General features: G+C 41.9%; 1 protein-coding gene across 5 annotated transcripts in view; it reads left to right on the top strand.

Annotated features, from left to right (window-relative positions):
• RNF38 (ring finger protein 38) overlaps positions 1-17,130 on the top strand; it is a 126,057-nt gene that overhangs the window by 66,728 nt on the left and 42,199 nt on the right. For 2 of the 5 annotated variants that reach the window (XM_080574860.1, XM_080574861.1), the window contains one exon: positions 6,163-6,233. In XM_080574860.1, the coding sequence (XP_080430986.1) occupies positions 6,163-6,233 (71 nt within the window). Of the gene's footprint in view, positions 1-6,162; positions 6,234-9,229; positions 9,366-9,605; positions 9,867-11,560; positions 11,620-17,130 lie in introns of those variants that run through there. The other 3 variants (XM_080574863.1, XM_080574862.1, XM_080574864.1) reach the window with 3 other exon arrangements.

Here is a 17,130-nt window from a genome sequence, read left to right as displayed (position 1 = left end):
TCGTTGTAATTTATCTGTACTTACTGTCTTTTCCTTTTGCTATTTCCCTCCACTAGAGACTTTTCTTAACTTCCATATTTTAACACGGGCTATATTTTGTTTGGAGACTCTGTTCTGTCAAAGAACATGACATATCTCTGCTGTTCTGTAAGAAATAAATAATGGAGCTTTGGAGACAGTTTTGCCCACAAATCACATTTTGTGTAGTTCGGGATTCTTGTGTAATTATGGACACTTACTTGAAAACAGACCCCTCAGTTTTTTTGTCTGTTCTGGCTGTCTGATCCTTACTGGAGTCGTTAATTATCCTCCTAGCAACTGGTTGCATTGTTAAAACTGAAAAGATGGATTGTAGAAATCCGTAATAAACAACGTAATATATGTGTATATGTGTATGTAAAATATTTATACATATATGCATGTGTATGCACTCATGTATATGTATGAATGTACATACATATAAGCCTGTTTGTGTGCATATATAGAATGTGGTTGACTGTGCATAGATAAATACAGAACATAGTGGTAAGCAGTAGGTGCAGGTGAATTCCTGACACAAGATTTTACTTTGTTATAAACATTGCCTACTGTCCTTGGAAGTTTCTGATTAAAAGAAAAGAAAAAAAGAAAGACAGAAAGAACTCCACCACCACCACCTTCCACGAGGCATTAACATCTATTTAATTTCAGTAACACGGTGTGTTGTGGTAGATCCATTTGCTAGCAAATACACATCTGTAAACAAAACGGCAAAGACTCTTGCAGAGCAAGCAGGAAGAAAGAGATTTAGTTTTCCTTCTACTGAATTTTAAACTTTTTTCAGCAGGCAGAATTGTCAGTGCTAAATGTCAGGTTTCCCTTCGAGAACATGAAGTAACAGACTCTGAAAGCCAGTCTTGTTAAGGGAGGAGGGGGGTAGAAATCAATGGTAGTGACAGGCTGGCTGTGGGAACATCTCTGCACTGTCACTGCTAACGATGTTAGGGACCCAGAGGAATGTGCTGCTGCTGCTGCTGTCCAGAGTTTCCTGTCTGCTGTGCAGCAGTTTTTAGTACAGTGATGCAGAAACTTATGCAGGTGCCCTTTCCTCTGCAGCAACACCCATTCTCAAAACACGTATGTGAGAAAAAGGAAGTTTGTTGTAATTTTCCACAGTTCGATGCACAGGCACACTGCATAATTTAGTTCTGCTGTAAAGACCTTCAGTCCTGTTTCAGTTCTAGCCTTCATCTTTGCTTGTAAAATGGCATTATTTAGAATTTTGTTAGAATTTATCTTTATTATTATTTAGATTTTCTCTATTATATATATATTATTCTATATAATGTGTTATATAATATTTATTATTTAGAATTTATCTTTGCTTGTAAAATGGCATTATCTCTATTATTTCTGAGTGGCGTTAAGGCAAGGATCAGAACAGTTATGCTTAGTATTGAGGGGCACCACTGCAAAAAAAGGTACAGAATATTGTTCCTAATGTTGAGAAAAGTAAATATAGGGAACTTAATACAAGTTTGCTCTGTTTTCACCAACTAGAGATAAATCTGTACAATGTAGATCAAGCAAAGTAAGACCTTCCTACTTCTGAGTGCCCATCTTCAGTTTATGTGCCAAGCCTTTATACCATACTTCTAGAAGTGTTGTATTCTAATGCCTGAGTGATAAAGGAGCTGCTTTTTCATATCCCGCTATCCTTTAAGCCCAGCGTGGTTTGAATATTCTGACAGCATGAGTGAATGATTCTAAATAATGAATGTTTATAAATACTGGAAAGATTTATAGAAATAATAGAATTATAAACTATATTTTGCACATATGCCTATATAAACACTTGCATGTGTGTACATACAGATATATGTGTACATATACACGCCTATGTACATATGTGTACATGTACACATATATGTTTACTTTTGATTTCCATAATCTGTTCTTCATCTAACGTACTTTACTAGAGATTTCTAAAACCTTTTTTTTTTTAATACCTTTGCATTGAATTGATGTTACTGCAGTTCTTGATACGAGCAGATCAAAAAATCTGCAAGATGAAGTTGGGCACAAAAAAAAACCAGGATTTTCCTTTGAAAGGGGAGCTGAAGTAAATGTGCAAGTTTGTGTGTGTGTGTAAAATCTTTCTCTTTTTTTTCCCCTCTGGTGTGTTTCTCCCACAAAATCAACACATTCAATTTCTTTACGCTTTTCAAGTATATTGTCTGTAAATTTAAAACGGGAAGGTCCAGAGTTGTTTACAATGTTAGTGCAGAAGAGAGATGTTTAAGGGAAACCCCAAATCTCATGAAATCTAACACAATACTCAGGAGCTCACAGTTCCAGGCTAATGTGAACTGGCACCTTGAGGTGCCGCAGAGCTACAGGTGCTTGCAGAGGAAGGAGCACATTGGACTGCGTGGTGTGGGTACCTGCTGTTCCCTGTCTGCATTACTATCAGGAAGTGAGTTCACCCTTTTGACTGGAGACTTGAGTCATAATTGGTGCAAAGCAATTCAGAAGTTTATTAATTAGTTATGGGGAAACTGGTACAGCAGCAAAATCATCACTGGTCGGCCATCAAAGAAGTTTGCAATTATGTTCCAATGCATATGATTATGCCCTCCTAGGTAGCTGCTAATTATAGGTTTGCAGTCTAATGACCACTGAATCGCAGCTGTGGGAGCACGGCGATGTGTCTCGCCACTGCTAGCACTCCCCGCAGCATGTCTTAGAGGTACAGAACTGACCGAGAGCCCGTCAGGCTGTGCGAGGGGCTTGGCTCCGCAGCTCCACCTCATCACTGGCTGGAGGTGTCAGCGCTCCTCCTCTTTCTTCTCCAGGTGACTTTATTACTTATTCTCTGTTTTCCCGAGTTTGGGGCCAGCCATGTGCTTCCCAGACATCTCCTTCATTCCACCCACTCTCCAAATTCATTCCTGTGGTATTAGTCCTGTGACCGCCTCCACCGCCAGCCACATTCCCCAACACCAAAAGAGAGTCAGGCTTTTCAGCGTGAGGATTCCCAGCACATTCATACACGTGGAAGTCACGCTGCTAAAGAGGATTTTCTGCTGCGTGGCCACTCCAGAACGGGGCTGCAGGAATTTTGACACTTTTATGTTTATTATTTAGTACATGCATATATTTACATGAAGTCCTCTTTTAACCTTTGTGAGTTCACATGGGACTGGCTTCAGGAAGCAAGCATGTGTGTATGCCGCATTCAGAACAGCAAGGAATAACCGTGTTTGTGCAACCTGTAAAATTAAGCTGCATCTAATATAATCCAGGCTTGACAAGGTGGGTGTAGACATGCAAATTTTTCACCTGAATTTCAGGCAATACACTTCTCTGTGCTTGTTTAAACTTTTTGTGCATGTTGCAGCCATGTGAGAGCAGCATCTAAAAATTCTGATTGTGTAGATAGGCACCAGGGTGCTATTATTTAGCTCTCTGCATTATCTGCTGTGTTTGTGATAACACTTAAGTTTTCAGCATTTGAAAGCACATTTGCATGCAAAAAAAAAAAAATCAATAATAGATTTTCTTAAATAGTTTTCTTGTCTTTTTCATCCTAACCTGCTAGACCAAAATAGCTATGAAAAGTGCAACTCTAGATTCAGTTCAAAGTCTGCTTGTGAGCCCAAATGCCTAGCAGTTTGCAGTAAACTGTGACAGCTGAGTCAAGTTTTTTAGTTTGGGTACTAGGAACAGATGCCAAAAAGAAAACTGTATGACATCTGAAGCTGTTTTTGTTATCTCAAGACAAATAAATATGTGGCCTTTTTATCTATATTTAATTATCTTTTATTATATTGATGTATTATTTATGTAAACTGTAACTGATTAGTAATTTCCGTGGAAAATTTATGTTTTAGTTTATTTGTTTGGGATTTTTTTTCCAAAAGGATATGTAGATTCTGGCAGTGTGTTCTGGTTCCTTTTTTTTTTTTTTTATTTCCTGAGAGTGGAACCATGGGATTATTAAAAATTTAACTGGCATCTGCTTTCTTAAGGAGTTATTCCATCCTGGAAATGCTGGGGGAACTTGGGGACGGGGGGAAAGTCCCGTCCCATCCCGTCAATAACATACAGTTCTGGTAGCTCGTGAGAAGTTAAATGTGTAAGTCTTGAGGGGGAGGGAGGGGAATAACCAAACAACATATTTAAAAGTGCTCTTTTCTTTAAAAGTTGCAGTGTTTAAAGGCATGTGGCTTTTTAGCTGACTTCAGAGGTAACATGTTTCTGCAAAACTACCACACAGCAAAGCATTTATCGAGGAACCGAAGCTTCTATTTCTGATCTGTGGGGGTGTGAGGAAGCTCTAATCCGACCCAGCACACGAGCGTGGATTCCTGTGCTTTGCTATAAAACGAAACCAAGTAAAATACCTTCTGCGTGTGAGAGCCAAACAGAGCTGTAGGTGGTGTAGCCTACAGGATCCTCTGCTACCACATTTTTTTAAGAGATTTGCTTCCTTTATGTATTAATATATGCTAATGGTGAGCATTTGTAAAATACCGTTGTGCATTCTTACACGTTAAGAGCTTCTAAGAATTGTCAGCTCTAAAACAAACTCTGATTTGGAACAGAAGGAAATCGTACACGTATCACGTGATGGGATGAAGTTTTTAGCAGTACCTGACAGGAAAAAGGAAGTCAAGTGCTTTATTCTTTTTAAGAAAGTCAGGGTATGTTGGAGTTCTCTTGTGGATTAAATTTGATGCTTTGATGGAGACTTTTTTTTCTTGGGAAAAGTAATGTTTAAGTGGATGAGTGAACTTATGTTAAAGTTTTTCCGATTTAATCTTGTTCAGCTAGTATGTGCAACTTCAAACCTGTGGACAGAAAAACTGGAGGCTGTCAGATATTTTATGAAACTTGGAAACGTCAGGATAGGATCTACATGCAGCCGTGACAAGAATTGTTTCCCAGTAGCTGTGGTAAAGCTGGCTAATCTGCAAGTGTGTGATTCAAGCCTAAAACGATGCGAATTGGCTGAAGATCGCGATGAGTAACATCCAGAGGCTAAGCGCTGGATAGGGCTCAGTGTGCTGTCACAGGCTGTGCCTGTGGTGCCTGTGCTGCAGGGTTCAGCAGTGGCTCCTTCAGGAACGTCTACTCTGGCTGCAGCACGCCTACAGCTCAGTGGAGGGGAAGGAAACTCGTTTTCCCTCTCTCCCGTTCTTTACTTTCTATTTCAGAAGTCAGTGGGCAAATGCAATTTTAATGCTAAATACGTTGAGTCTTATCTGAGGCAGCGATGGCAATAAGGAGGGACAAATATTCCCTCACCCAGTCACAGGGCTTTAAGGGGCTTACATTAACTGACCGTCATTTCTGCTTATGGCAGAATAAAAAACTTTTTTTTTTTCGCCTTTGGCAGTATAAAACCAACAATAGCTGTTACTCCACTCTTGTAGTTTCTAAGCAAGGAAAAAACATACGAAATAAATCTGTACAATGTAGGGGTTTTGTAAGTCTGTTTTGTAAATCTAAGAAGTTTGAGAATCTGTGTGGATACGATCAAACTTCAGTTTGGTTCTCTCCTTAGACAGAAGTCCCATGACCAGGTGAGTCTTTGCAGAGGTGTGCTGTACCCCATAAGAGAATGTGGCATAAAGAAACCTGTTGAAAAACCTTAAGGCAGAAACTCCGCTATGGACAAGACTGATAACAACAAAGCAAAGCTTTTCTGCTTTGACCTTGGATCTTTCCGCTCACTCTTATTCCTAACATACCATTGGAGAGAGACTTGTTTTGTGGCTAACCAGGGTGCTGAAAATTTTCTGTAGTAAAAGATATGGGGCAGGACTGCACCACCTTAATGTGGAGCGTGTAGCTTCTCTCTGTTTGTGTCTGTGTATATGTACTTTGCTGCATATGTTTGCCTTGGATTGATGAAGTAGTTAGTTCTAATTTTGTTCTGTTTAAATATTTGGAAAAAATCTGCGTGGAGATATTGCTGGCACATTGTGCAAAATGCATCTCTGATGCTTATTCCAGGATCAGATTTAAATGTATGACTTGTCAGACATAACTCTTCGGCAACTAAATCTCTCTTCTGTGTGTGGAAAAAAAAATCTGGCTGGTACATTTGTCTTTACTTTTAGCATTCACAGGAATTGGGTTATCACTTTAACAATTTTTCCCCAACTTCTTTTGTAGGTAGCATTGGTACTTCCTTTCAATGCCAGTCAATCCATCAAGATCACATTTGCAGCGATGACAGTGATAAGGTGAGGCATACATAAATTTTTCCTTCAAAAGATGCATATATATATATATATATTTATGTATTGCTTTTACTATATAAAAACTGTTTGTTATGCAGGCGTAGAAGTCAATTTTAAAAATTAGTCTTTGAACTCTTTGGCATGTAAAGAAATATACTTTATTCAGGACAATCTCTTAGTAAATGAAGGAGAAATTTATGTTGTACAATATTTTTCTTTTTCCTTGCATTCCCGTGGTAAACAGTGGTGGTTTGCCATATTGATGCTCTCAGTTAATAAAGCAATGTTGCTGCTAACGGTTAGGTAAGGTAGGATGTCTTACTACTGTTGCTTCAGAAGTTGTAGACTAGCTAAGTGTTCAAGGTGTTCAAGCTTTTTTTGTTGGTGGTTTTTTTTTTTTTGGGGGGGGGGGTCTTTTTTTCTTTTTTTGTGTGTTTTGTTTTGTTTTGTTTTGCGATGGCTGTATTTTCCTGTACTGCTATTGGGAACTTCAGGTTTTACACGTAGGAAACTCACTCAGTAGTGCAGTCTTAAAACACCAACCTCTCCAGTAACATATAAGTGTTTTCCTAGTCATTTTTGACAAGAAATCACATTCTCAGATTGGCTCGCAGTTGGTAGCACACTGGTTGTTAAACGTTCAATGTTACTTGGATCAGTAGTGTCAGGCTGGCATACAGAAGAGAAGAGTTTTCACACTGAACTGCTTGTGAGACTTTCCTTCAAGTTACCGGTATTGTTGATGGGTTTACCCTAGACTTCAACTGTCCTTAAGTAATTAAGAGATTTTAACTTCAACTGTCCCTAAGAGATTTTAGAGTACTTAAGATTTTAGAGTAATTAAGCAAATTGATAAACATTCATTCAACATATAACAGGTACTACATTGTTTGCAAGTATGACACTTGATCGTAAGCTTACTTTTTGGCTTGACGTGGCTGGAAAAGGGCATATATTAGTCAAATTTTAAAGATCATTCTTAGAAATGAGATCTGCATCTTAGTGCCTTGATAAATGCAAAACCCCTTGTATTTTAAAATCCTGGAATAGGTCAATTTTATAGTTATTCCAGCTCATCCCAGCACTGGATTTGTTCTCACTGCAAGTTTTTTTACTGCTGTACTGCTTTTTTTTTTTTCTTTTTTCCCCTCTCCCTCTTTTTAAAAATGTGTTTGTTTTCAGGGAGCATGCTATATTTGGGGCTTGGTTTAACATACAGATACTGGACAAACATGCTATCCACAATATGGGAAAATTACTTTGTTTCCTGTTGATTAGCTGGTCATGAATTGTGAAACTCTAACAGAGATATTTTCTCTACTTTGTTTCCAATGTCTGAAAATATTCTCTGTAGATCAAAAAACCAACCAAACAAAAACAGCTAAACTCCCTTTTTTATTATTGTTTTTTATTTCTTGTGGTGTTGGAGCTATTTTTGAAGATGCTTAAAGACAGAGTTCCAACATCACTTTCTGCTGTGCTTGCTCACAGCAAGTAAAAGTCTTTGCTGTCCTTCCACTTTGGAGAGATAAAGCTGAAGGTCGCTTTTACATGATAGATCAGAAGTGGGAAAAATGTGGAAGAGGAAAAAAAAATAGTATAAAGGGCAGAAGATTTTGTTTAATGTTTCCTTGCGCAGTTAGCAGTTGTCCACACCTGGTGGTGCTACCTGGGGAAAACAGCACAGGAAAGTGTTAGTTCCTTTTACCTGCATTGTATTCACAGCTTTCTTTTGGTCCTAGTGCTCTCCGTTCCTGCAATATTCTTGGGTGAGAAGCAGGTGGTGGAAATTTCCTTTCAGACTGGCACTCTCTTTTAGCATTCTTCCTTTTCTGTCATTATGCGGAGGAACACACTCTAGATGTTGGATTGAAAGAAAACTGAGGGAAGACAGTCATATCAGGGTAATTAAAGCTGTTTTAAGGCTTGTTGGAAATTCTGTTAGGTAATTCACAGGTTTAAGGGGTGGGAATGGAAGGGGTGGCAGCTTACCTGGCTTGAGATTCAGAAGAGCGCATGTATGATCTTTTGAGTCGATTGGCATAGCATCTGCCTCCATATTGATAGAGGAATTAGGGCAGAACGTTGTTTTTTTTTTATTATTAATATTACAACTTTAAGGATGGTGGGTGAAAAGCATGTTTCACATTGGTATTGATTCTACACCAGAAGAGAATTCCACGCTGTAAAGGCCCACTGAGGTGGAACAAGTATAAAAGCAGAAGGAATCAGTTTGGGGTGAATTCCAGGGAAATGTGTTCTCCCTCTGGTGCCAGTTCTCTGGGGTAGGAGCTTCGGGTTTTCTGTGAGAGTACACGAAGCTGCTTCTCTCGCATTTTATGGGAAGTTCTAGTTGATACCTTGATTACGATGGCCACGTGTTTGGAAAAAAAATCCTGAGCGGACACCTGTGCTTTTTGTTCCTGTGACGTGCCAGTGAACGCTGTGCTTCTATTTTAAAGGAGGAGATGGAGCACTAATGCCTAGTTAACAGCACCGGGGGGGGGGGATATAGGCTAAAGGAATGCCTCATGTTCTGCTTATTTGCTTTTTGAGGAGTTGCGTTATGTTTTGGTTTTGTGTTTTGTTTAAGCGTAAGTAGCTCTTCCTAAAGGCGGTTGGTTGCGATACCGGAGTACCGCAGCAGTTCCCTACCGCTCCCTGCTTTTCTGTTCCACACGGGCATATATTTCCGTGTCGGTTGTGAACTGGCTGTGAGCTCCAAGCGGGAATTTCGTTGATAACCGGTTTTGTTCTCTTTATTTCTTTATTCGTTTCGTGACGCGCCGGTGCGGAGCGGGGCACCCTCCTTCCCTGTGGTGTACCCGATTTTCGGAGGGGGAGGGGGGAGGGAGCAGGGGAGGCGGGGCGGGGCCTCGCCCGGCGGAGGGGGGGGCGTGGCCTCTCCGGGGTGTGGGGGGGGGGGGGCGTGGCCCGGTGCCTGCCGGCGGGCGGGTGCCAAACAAAGGGCGCCGCGCGCGGGGAGAGGGAGGGAGCGTGGCCACCGCCCTCCGCCCCGCCCCCTCCCGCGCGGGGGGCGTGACGTCACCGTGTCCCGGCGAGCGTCCGGCGGGGGGCGGAAGATGGCGGCCGGCGGAGGCGGTGGCGGGGGGCCGCGGGGGGGGGCGGCCGCAGGTACCGGCGGGCGGGGGGGGGGGGGGGGGGGGGGGGGCGGGGCCGTGGCGTCGGCCGCGGTAAAGGGGTCGGCGGCGCTGGGCCCGGACGGCCTCCGCGGCACCTCCGCTACGTGGGACGGCAGCGCTGCCGGGCCCTCGCGGGGTTCGGCACGGCGGTGCGGGCACCGGGGGGACCGTGAGGCGGCAGGTGGCTGCGCTCCCCTGCCTGAGCCCCGGTGGAGGGTTTGGGGCGCCTCCGCTGTCCGCGGTCCGGCGTCGCCTCGGAGGGGCTGGGAGAGGGGAAGGGGGGCGGCGGGGGCTGGCAGCGCGTCGCTCGGGGCTGCGGCGGAGCGGTGTCGAGCCCGCTGACCGGCCCTGGTGCCTGTGTACCGTGAGGGGGAGCTTCTTTATCCTCAGAGCAGAGAGGCCCGCGCCGCTTCCGTGAGAGGCACAGCCTGAGACCGATCGCACGCTGAGGTGTTTTCCTGCAGACGCTCGCTTTAGGTCGCGGTCCTTTAGCGTAAGTAACTCGTTTGCCTCTTCCGCGCAGCTTCGTCCGGCTCAGAAACTTAACGACCGCGTATAGCGCTTGCACGCTGAAAGGGGTTTTTGGGGGGTGGTCTTTGGAACAAAACGTACGTTTCGGTAAGTTCTTGGACCAGGCGGTGATGGAAATGGGAACGGTAAGGTGGGCACGTGCGCTAATAGTCTGCCTTATTTTGGTGTTTCTCTGTGATGAGGTGTCTGTGCTTACATGCTTGTTCTTACATGCTGTCTGCTAAGAAAACAGCTCTGGGTGCAGTTGCCAAATATATGCTCCGTACCCACTCCTAGGGATTTTGTTATTTGCTGGCCCAGCAGCTTCCATAATTGCTCTGCAGCACTAAAAGAATGAAAAATGCAAACCTTCTTTTTCAAGGCAGGATTGCAGCTGAGGCAGTAGAGATTTGCTGTTCTGAGAAAGTGGAAAAAAATCCGTTTGTGGAGCAGTTAGAGAGCGGAGGGGGGTGCGCGGTCATTCAGAGGATCAAGCGTGAGACAGGAGAGCCAACGAGGTGGTGCCGTGGCAAGTTTAACGGCTGGTGGAAGTCAGTAATGTTTGTCTTCCTTAATCACCAAACCCTGGAAGAAAAAACGAACACGTACATAGTATAACAATGTGTTGAAGGTTTCCATGGGCTTGTTACCAGCAAATAGTACGTGTCAATACAGGTACTTGCAAGAAGGAAAATAGCGGGGTTCGTAAGTTAGGGATCTCAAGATTTTCCTATGGGAAACTGACCTTGCCATCTCCCTGACTTTCAGCACACTCTAAATTTTGATCTACGTACGCATTTTTTCTGCAATTTGCTTTCTGGGTTGTTTTGGTTTGTATTTTGCTTAAACAAAAGGTGTGATAAATCTGAAATTGAAGTTACGAGTTTAACCGTCCTTGCTTTGCACTTGAAGTGGCAGGGGAGTCATAGTGTGTAATTGTCTTTACTTTTTCTGGGAGGTATGGATTTGTCTCAGAAACGGATATCAGGACTGGTACAGGTGTGATTTGTGAAATTTATGCATAAGCTTATCCGCATGGATTTTTTCAACATGGTTTATTCAAGTTGTTATAGGAGATAATGGTTTAAATTGATTGCTATTGACAAAGTTACCTGTTCAGCTCCAGTAGAAAGTTTTTGAGAATTAAATAATTTCTATATTCTAATTCAAGAGTAGTACAAAACTTGTAGAGTTGTGAATACAAGAGAGTTCTTCAAGACTACTATTGAAAAGCAAATTGAAACTTAAGCGGTAGTCTTATTGCTTTTCAAAACCATCTTACATGTTTGTCCATGGAAACAATACGGGCTAAACTGCTAGTGCATTTAATGGGGATTTGTATGGAGCGAGTCTTAGACTCCCTCCTAAAGGTCTTTAATTTAACCTTTGTCAGGAGCTCTTCCTCTGCACCCCAAAGAGGAACATGAAAGGTAGGAGTGAGGGCACAGATGGAATATGAAATTTCTTCCTATTTAGGAGAGTTGGAGAGTTGAGTTTGATTGTTGAGGCACTGATTCTTGAAACATCTGTGAAGAGACTTGACAACCAGTTCGTGCTGAAATGTAGCTTTTGCTTTTCTTCTCTGTGTACGTTTGTGTAGCAAGTTGAATAATTCATTACAGCATGTTTAAATTCTGTTGTGGACGAAACTTGCCTAGGTCTTCTCTGATTTAAAAGGAAGACTTTCGTGGTTCTTGCTCTGGCTTCGCGTGGGATTAGTCCTCTTGAAAAATCAGGTAACCTTCCTTTGCTCTTTGGTGCCCTCTACTGATATCTGATGGTCAGAACGCCTAAAGCTAGGGCTTTTTTTTGTCTTCAACTGCAACAAAACGCTAACAGCAGCTGCTAGTGAAAAGCAGTGGGAGGGAGAAGAAAGGAAGCTCTATTGCACCTTAAGTGTTTTGCTGATTGCTGTCTGACCAGTTTGTCTGGATCGCTTTGGAACTGTTCCTCTCTTGGTAGAAAAATAGTTAAGTAGCATAGAGCTGCCTCGCCAGGTACCTTCAACAGGCTTTCCAGCTGTATAAAGACTGGTGGCTTTGCTCTCTATCACCACTTGCTCTCCCCTTGCAGAAAAACAGGCTTTCCAGAGTTGCTGTCCTGGAGATTTTTACCTCTTGGTTCACTTCTGATAACTTTGCCTTTTGTATTTGTCACTACAATCATACAGTGTTTGTTTGTTTTTTGTGTGTTTTTTTTTTAAAAAAAAAAGAAAGGAAAAAAAAAGTGCTGTGCTTCTTCATATGAGCACTGCTACACATCCTAAATTTTATTTGCTTTCTGTTTAAGGAGCCCTTTAGTCTGGTGAGTCTTACAGTATTTTCCTATCACTGAGCTCTCTTGATGCCTCTGTCCTAGGCAAACTCACCAGTGGCTTGAACTCACCTGTATCCTCTCCAGAGCCTCCTACTGATAGCCTTGTGTCTGTCTTTGCCAAATCTGTTCATTCTTTGATAGAATTACCCATTTTTTTCTTTCACGTTGCAGCAAGGGTAGTACAACTTATGTTGCTGCTAAGCAGGGGGTCTGTCTGGAAGCCTTCATCAAAGCTTTAGGAAATAGCCTTCTTTCTGAGAATTTTTCTTCCTTGCACAGGTGATTTCCTTTAAAAAAATGTAGCGTGATGAATATTTTTGTTGAGCTGCACTTTTAAAATCTGATTCTTAGAAACCAGTTGTGAAGACACATTTAAAACTACTTTGACACTAAATGCTGAAGGGGGGGCGTTTTGTTTTGGTGTCCTGTGTGTGTATCTGTTGGCAAAACATCTGGACTGAATATAAAACAAGAGTGGTGATGTAGAGGTTGGAGTCAGTAAGAATAGCTATTCTTTTTAAGTAATGCGGGAGGAACTTGTGGAGACAAATGGCAAAGTACTAAGTGGATGAGTATGGATTTAAGAGAAGCATTCAGATGTGAACGCACAGTCTGGCAAGACCGGTTATGTATTTGGGCATTTTTCAGTATAGAGTAGGGCTTAGGACAGTATAAGAGAGAAGTACAGATCTCAGTGAGTTTCTTACACACTTTGTCCTTTTTTTTCCTTAGGAAAATAGGGGTGGGGGTCAAGAAGTGATTCTGCAAACCATGCTTATTTGAGTGCATTTGGTGGAGTGAGGCTTTCTTTCTTCAACACACCCTCTGATACATATCATCTGTTTCATTAGTTTGTTTGTTTTAACAAAAGTTACTCTAACTTTGCCTGAAAATGATTCCTATTCTTTAAAGGAAATGAAGAGAAAATATGTAGACAATTATAAACTGTTTCCTGAAGCTGAGAACCTGCAATGTTTTATTATATTTCTCTTTCAGGTTAACTCAGTGAGCAGAAAATATATATTATTTCCTGGTTTTGCTATCCACCATAGTTTGTTGTGTAAATTAAGAAGAGTAAGTGTGCTATCCATTATATCCCTGTAAGGGTTATATATATGTATAGATGACATATGCAAGATGACGGCCTCCTGCTGTGCATTTTTCGTATGGGTAGAGGAATCAGCTGCTTTTGCAACAGTTAGTATGTTCAGAGGACTTGTGGTGAGTCTGACACACACACAAATGAAGTTTTTGAAACTACAGAGGGTAAAAGTTGTGCTTAAAACTCAGCTTGATGGCAAAGGGAATATTTTTTTTTTTCCAAAGCTATTATATTAAAAATTATGTTAACTTACATAAGCTGTTAGTAAAAATTGAATGGCTTATGTAGGCTTAAGGAAGTGTCTGATATGGGCATAGCTTTAACAAGTTAGTTAACAGGATGCCATCTGTAATGTCACGTTCAGTGGGCCTGCCATTGTGTTCCAGCATTTGTAGATGATGCAGAGAGTTTGCTTGTCCTGGACTGTGTGAATGATGAAGTAATGCCTTTATATTTGTTTCAGCTGTGAAAACGTCCTCATGTGAGAGATAGAAGATTCCTCATGTGTTCCTAGAAGGAAGGAACAAAGTGTCAGAATTGGGAGAAGTAGAGAACCAAAATGCCATGTGAGAGGAGCCCTGATGCCTTGGTAGTGGAGAGCACGATGTAGTCAGCTCTGTATTCTACCGTGTTGCAGTTGTACTGCATGCCGTTTGGGGCACGTATTCTCACTCGGTTCTGTGGGATCACCTCAGAGAGGAAAAAGGTTGGAGAAGGTAGAACCTAGAGTGCCTTTTCTTAGCATTAAGTATCTTGGCACTCTGTAAACTTGCAGGCCTGTGTTTAAATGCAACTCTTTTTTGGTCTGATGACAGACATTTTTTATACTAATACCAGGGTGCGGAAGATGCAGTATACTGAAGAACTTTCTGTTTGCATCGCAGTTTAGTCCTGCTAGTTGGGTAGGTTGGTTGTTTTGTGGATTCTTTCCTTGGTTTCTGAAATGGGTTAGGAGTATTTGTTTAGCCTTCACATTTCCAGCAACATGCAATGAGTAGAAGAGTGTAAAGAGTAAACTTTGGTATGTTGCTGAAGAAATTAGACTCTCAATTCGCGCAGGTTCTGAGAATGCATAATAACACATTAACACAACAAGAAATTTCTAGTTGTATGGAAGGCTGGACAGAGACGTGCATCTTTTGCTAACACAGCAAAACATTGTGACTACATGCGAAGCTGGTGAAGGCAACCAGGTATGAAAATGCTCTACCACAATAGGCACTGAGGTGTTTTGTAATATTTTTGATAGCAAATCCAGCACCAGAATTGTGTTCCTGACTTACCTTTGTGCCTGCTGTAGTAAGGACTAGTATACTAGTATAAAATACATTTCTATCAGTGTGAGTGTAATCTTCTGGGGGTTGACATTTGGTGAGGATTAATTTAAATCATGTATGTTAAGTTCCATTTAAAAAGTATTAATGTGTCAAAAATTGGCTCGTGCCTCTGTAAAAAACAGTGTAGGTGCTTAGGTAGCAGTATGCTTGAGTTCAGTGTTTGGATTTTCTTTAACATAGAAAGAAAACATGGTAAGCTTCTAACATTTGTTTATCTTCGTAAGACATTTCAGTCTCCAGTGCTGAAATGCTAGCTTAGCCACTTACACATTCTGCATTTAATGTCTCCGTACATGTGCTTTTGTACATATATGTATAAAGGTTAGTGTGGGGAAAAATACTTTATCTGCAAAGAGTGATTGTTTCCAAACAGTCTACTGTCTCTGGTGACATACCTGTACGGTAGTTTCACACATCTAAATGAAAATGTCAATAGCGAGTACATGCAAAAAACTATTTGTAGAGATGACTTTGATATGGAAATAACTCTCTCAGACTCAAAGAATATCTGAGTTGGAAGGGACCCACAAGGATCATCATGTCCAACTCCTGGCTCCACACAGGACCACCCAAAATCAGCCCATGTGTCTGAGAGCACTGTCCAAATTCTTCCTGAACTCCGGCAGGCTCAGTGCCGTGACCTGGCAGCCTGTCCCAGTGCCCGACCACCCTCCGGGTGCAGAACCTTTCCCTAACCCCCAGCCTGACCCTCCCCTGTCCCAGCCCCATGCCGTTCCCTCGGGTCCTGTCGCTGTCCCCAGAGAGCAGAGCTCAGCGCCTGCCCCTCCACTCCCCTTCATTGCTCTGGGCTGAACAAACCCAGGGACCCCAGTTGCTCCTTGTACATCTTGCCCTTCAGACCCTTCACCATGATTGTAGCCCTCCTTTGGACACTCTCTGATAGGTTTATGTCCTCCTTATACTGTGGCACCCAAACCTGCACACAGCACTTGAGATAAGGCCGCACCAGCGCAGAGCAGAGCGGGACAATCCCCTGCCTCAGCCAGCCAGCAATGCTGTGCCTGATGCACCCCAGGGTACAGCTGGCCCTTTTGGCTGCCGGGGCACGCTGCTGACACATGTTCAGCTTGCCATCAAGCAGAACCCCAGATCCCTTTCTGCAGGGCCATGTCCTCCAGCCTCTCATCCCCTGCTCTCTACATATATCCAGGGTTGCCCCATTCCAGGCACAGCATCCAGCACTTGCTCTTGTTAAACTTCTTATTGTTGGTGACTGCCCAGCTCTCTGTTTTGTCAAGATCTCTGCAAGGCTTCTCCACCCTCGAGGGAGTCGACAGCTCCTCCCAATGTAGTGTCGTCCACAAACTTATCTGAAGTATACCTTCAGGTCCTGCATCCAAGTCATTTATGAAAACGCCGAAGAGAACTATCATTTTTAGATTTCATGAGGTAGGGGTCCCTATTCAGGAAAAAAAAAAAAAACACCTTGATGAAATACGATAAATAATATTTACCTTATTTGATTTATTTAGAATTACTGAATTTGCTTTAATTCATTTATGTGATAAATGATTGCAAAATATTTTCAATTTTGAATGTGAAAATATGAATTTTGAATTAAAAAGAAATATTTAGTTTTGTTTGCATGCAGCAAGTATTGCATGCAATATCAGCATTTGCAGTAGCAAATACTATTGAAATTCAGATTGAAGAACTTCGTAATGGCTGTGTGTTTCCTTAATTCTTAGAGGCTGCTTCAGCATTAGAAAAGGAGATGCTTCAGATGTGATTTATGTGTTGCATCTTAGTATAGCTGTCCTTTTTGTATAAGCAATAGAACAGGGAAATAATGGAATGTGTAGTCTTTCTAAACACAATTTGCTGCTTTTCTTCTTGATGCTGAGGATGATGCAGTGTGCTAAATATGATGCTAAGTTTTTTTAAAACTTTTATTGTTCTTTTGTGTGCCTTTTAAATTCTCATGCAGCAAATAAACATTCCCGGGTTTGGTATAAGAAACTGGCAAATTCTTCAGGCTGTTTAAAATATTATTTCCTGTGTGAACCTTAGGCAGTTTAGGCTTAGCTGTCTGATAATTGTTTTTTTTTATGTGTCTCCTAAAAACACAGTTAAGTGAGAATTGCATTTCAGAGAGGGAAGTACTACAAAGGAACCCCTGGAAATGTTTATGGAGCCTGTCAGCCTGCCGTTGAATAAACCACATATTCAATATTCAGGTTAATGTGTTTTAATCGTAAGTAAAATTAAGTGTTGCACTTTGTGGAATGTGTTTTACGGTATCCATATGTGGTTTGCATTCCTCCGATCTTTTGCAGATCTTATTTGCGTGCCCCCAATCTGTTGCAGGAACACTTTGCATTTAGGGGTTCATTGTCATTTCTGGTAGCTGAAGAACAACAGTAGCCATTGTGTTCATTGTCAGTACATACAAATTCATCCTATTAACCATGAACGAATTATGGATGGCCCAGAAAGATCACTGGGAAGCGTTCTTAGTACAGTTGTTAGAT

This window comes from Anser brachyrhynchus (genome assembly GCF_964034855.1).
Source record: "Anser brachyrhynchus genome assembly, chromosome: Z".
Taxonomy (NCBI): domain Eukaryota; kingdom Metazoa; phylum Chordata; class Aves; order Anseriformes; family Anatidae; genus Anser; species Anser brachyrhynchus.
This window is presented reverse-complemented; position numbering and strand designations above follow the sequence as displayed.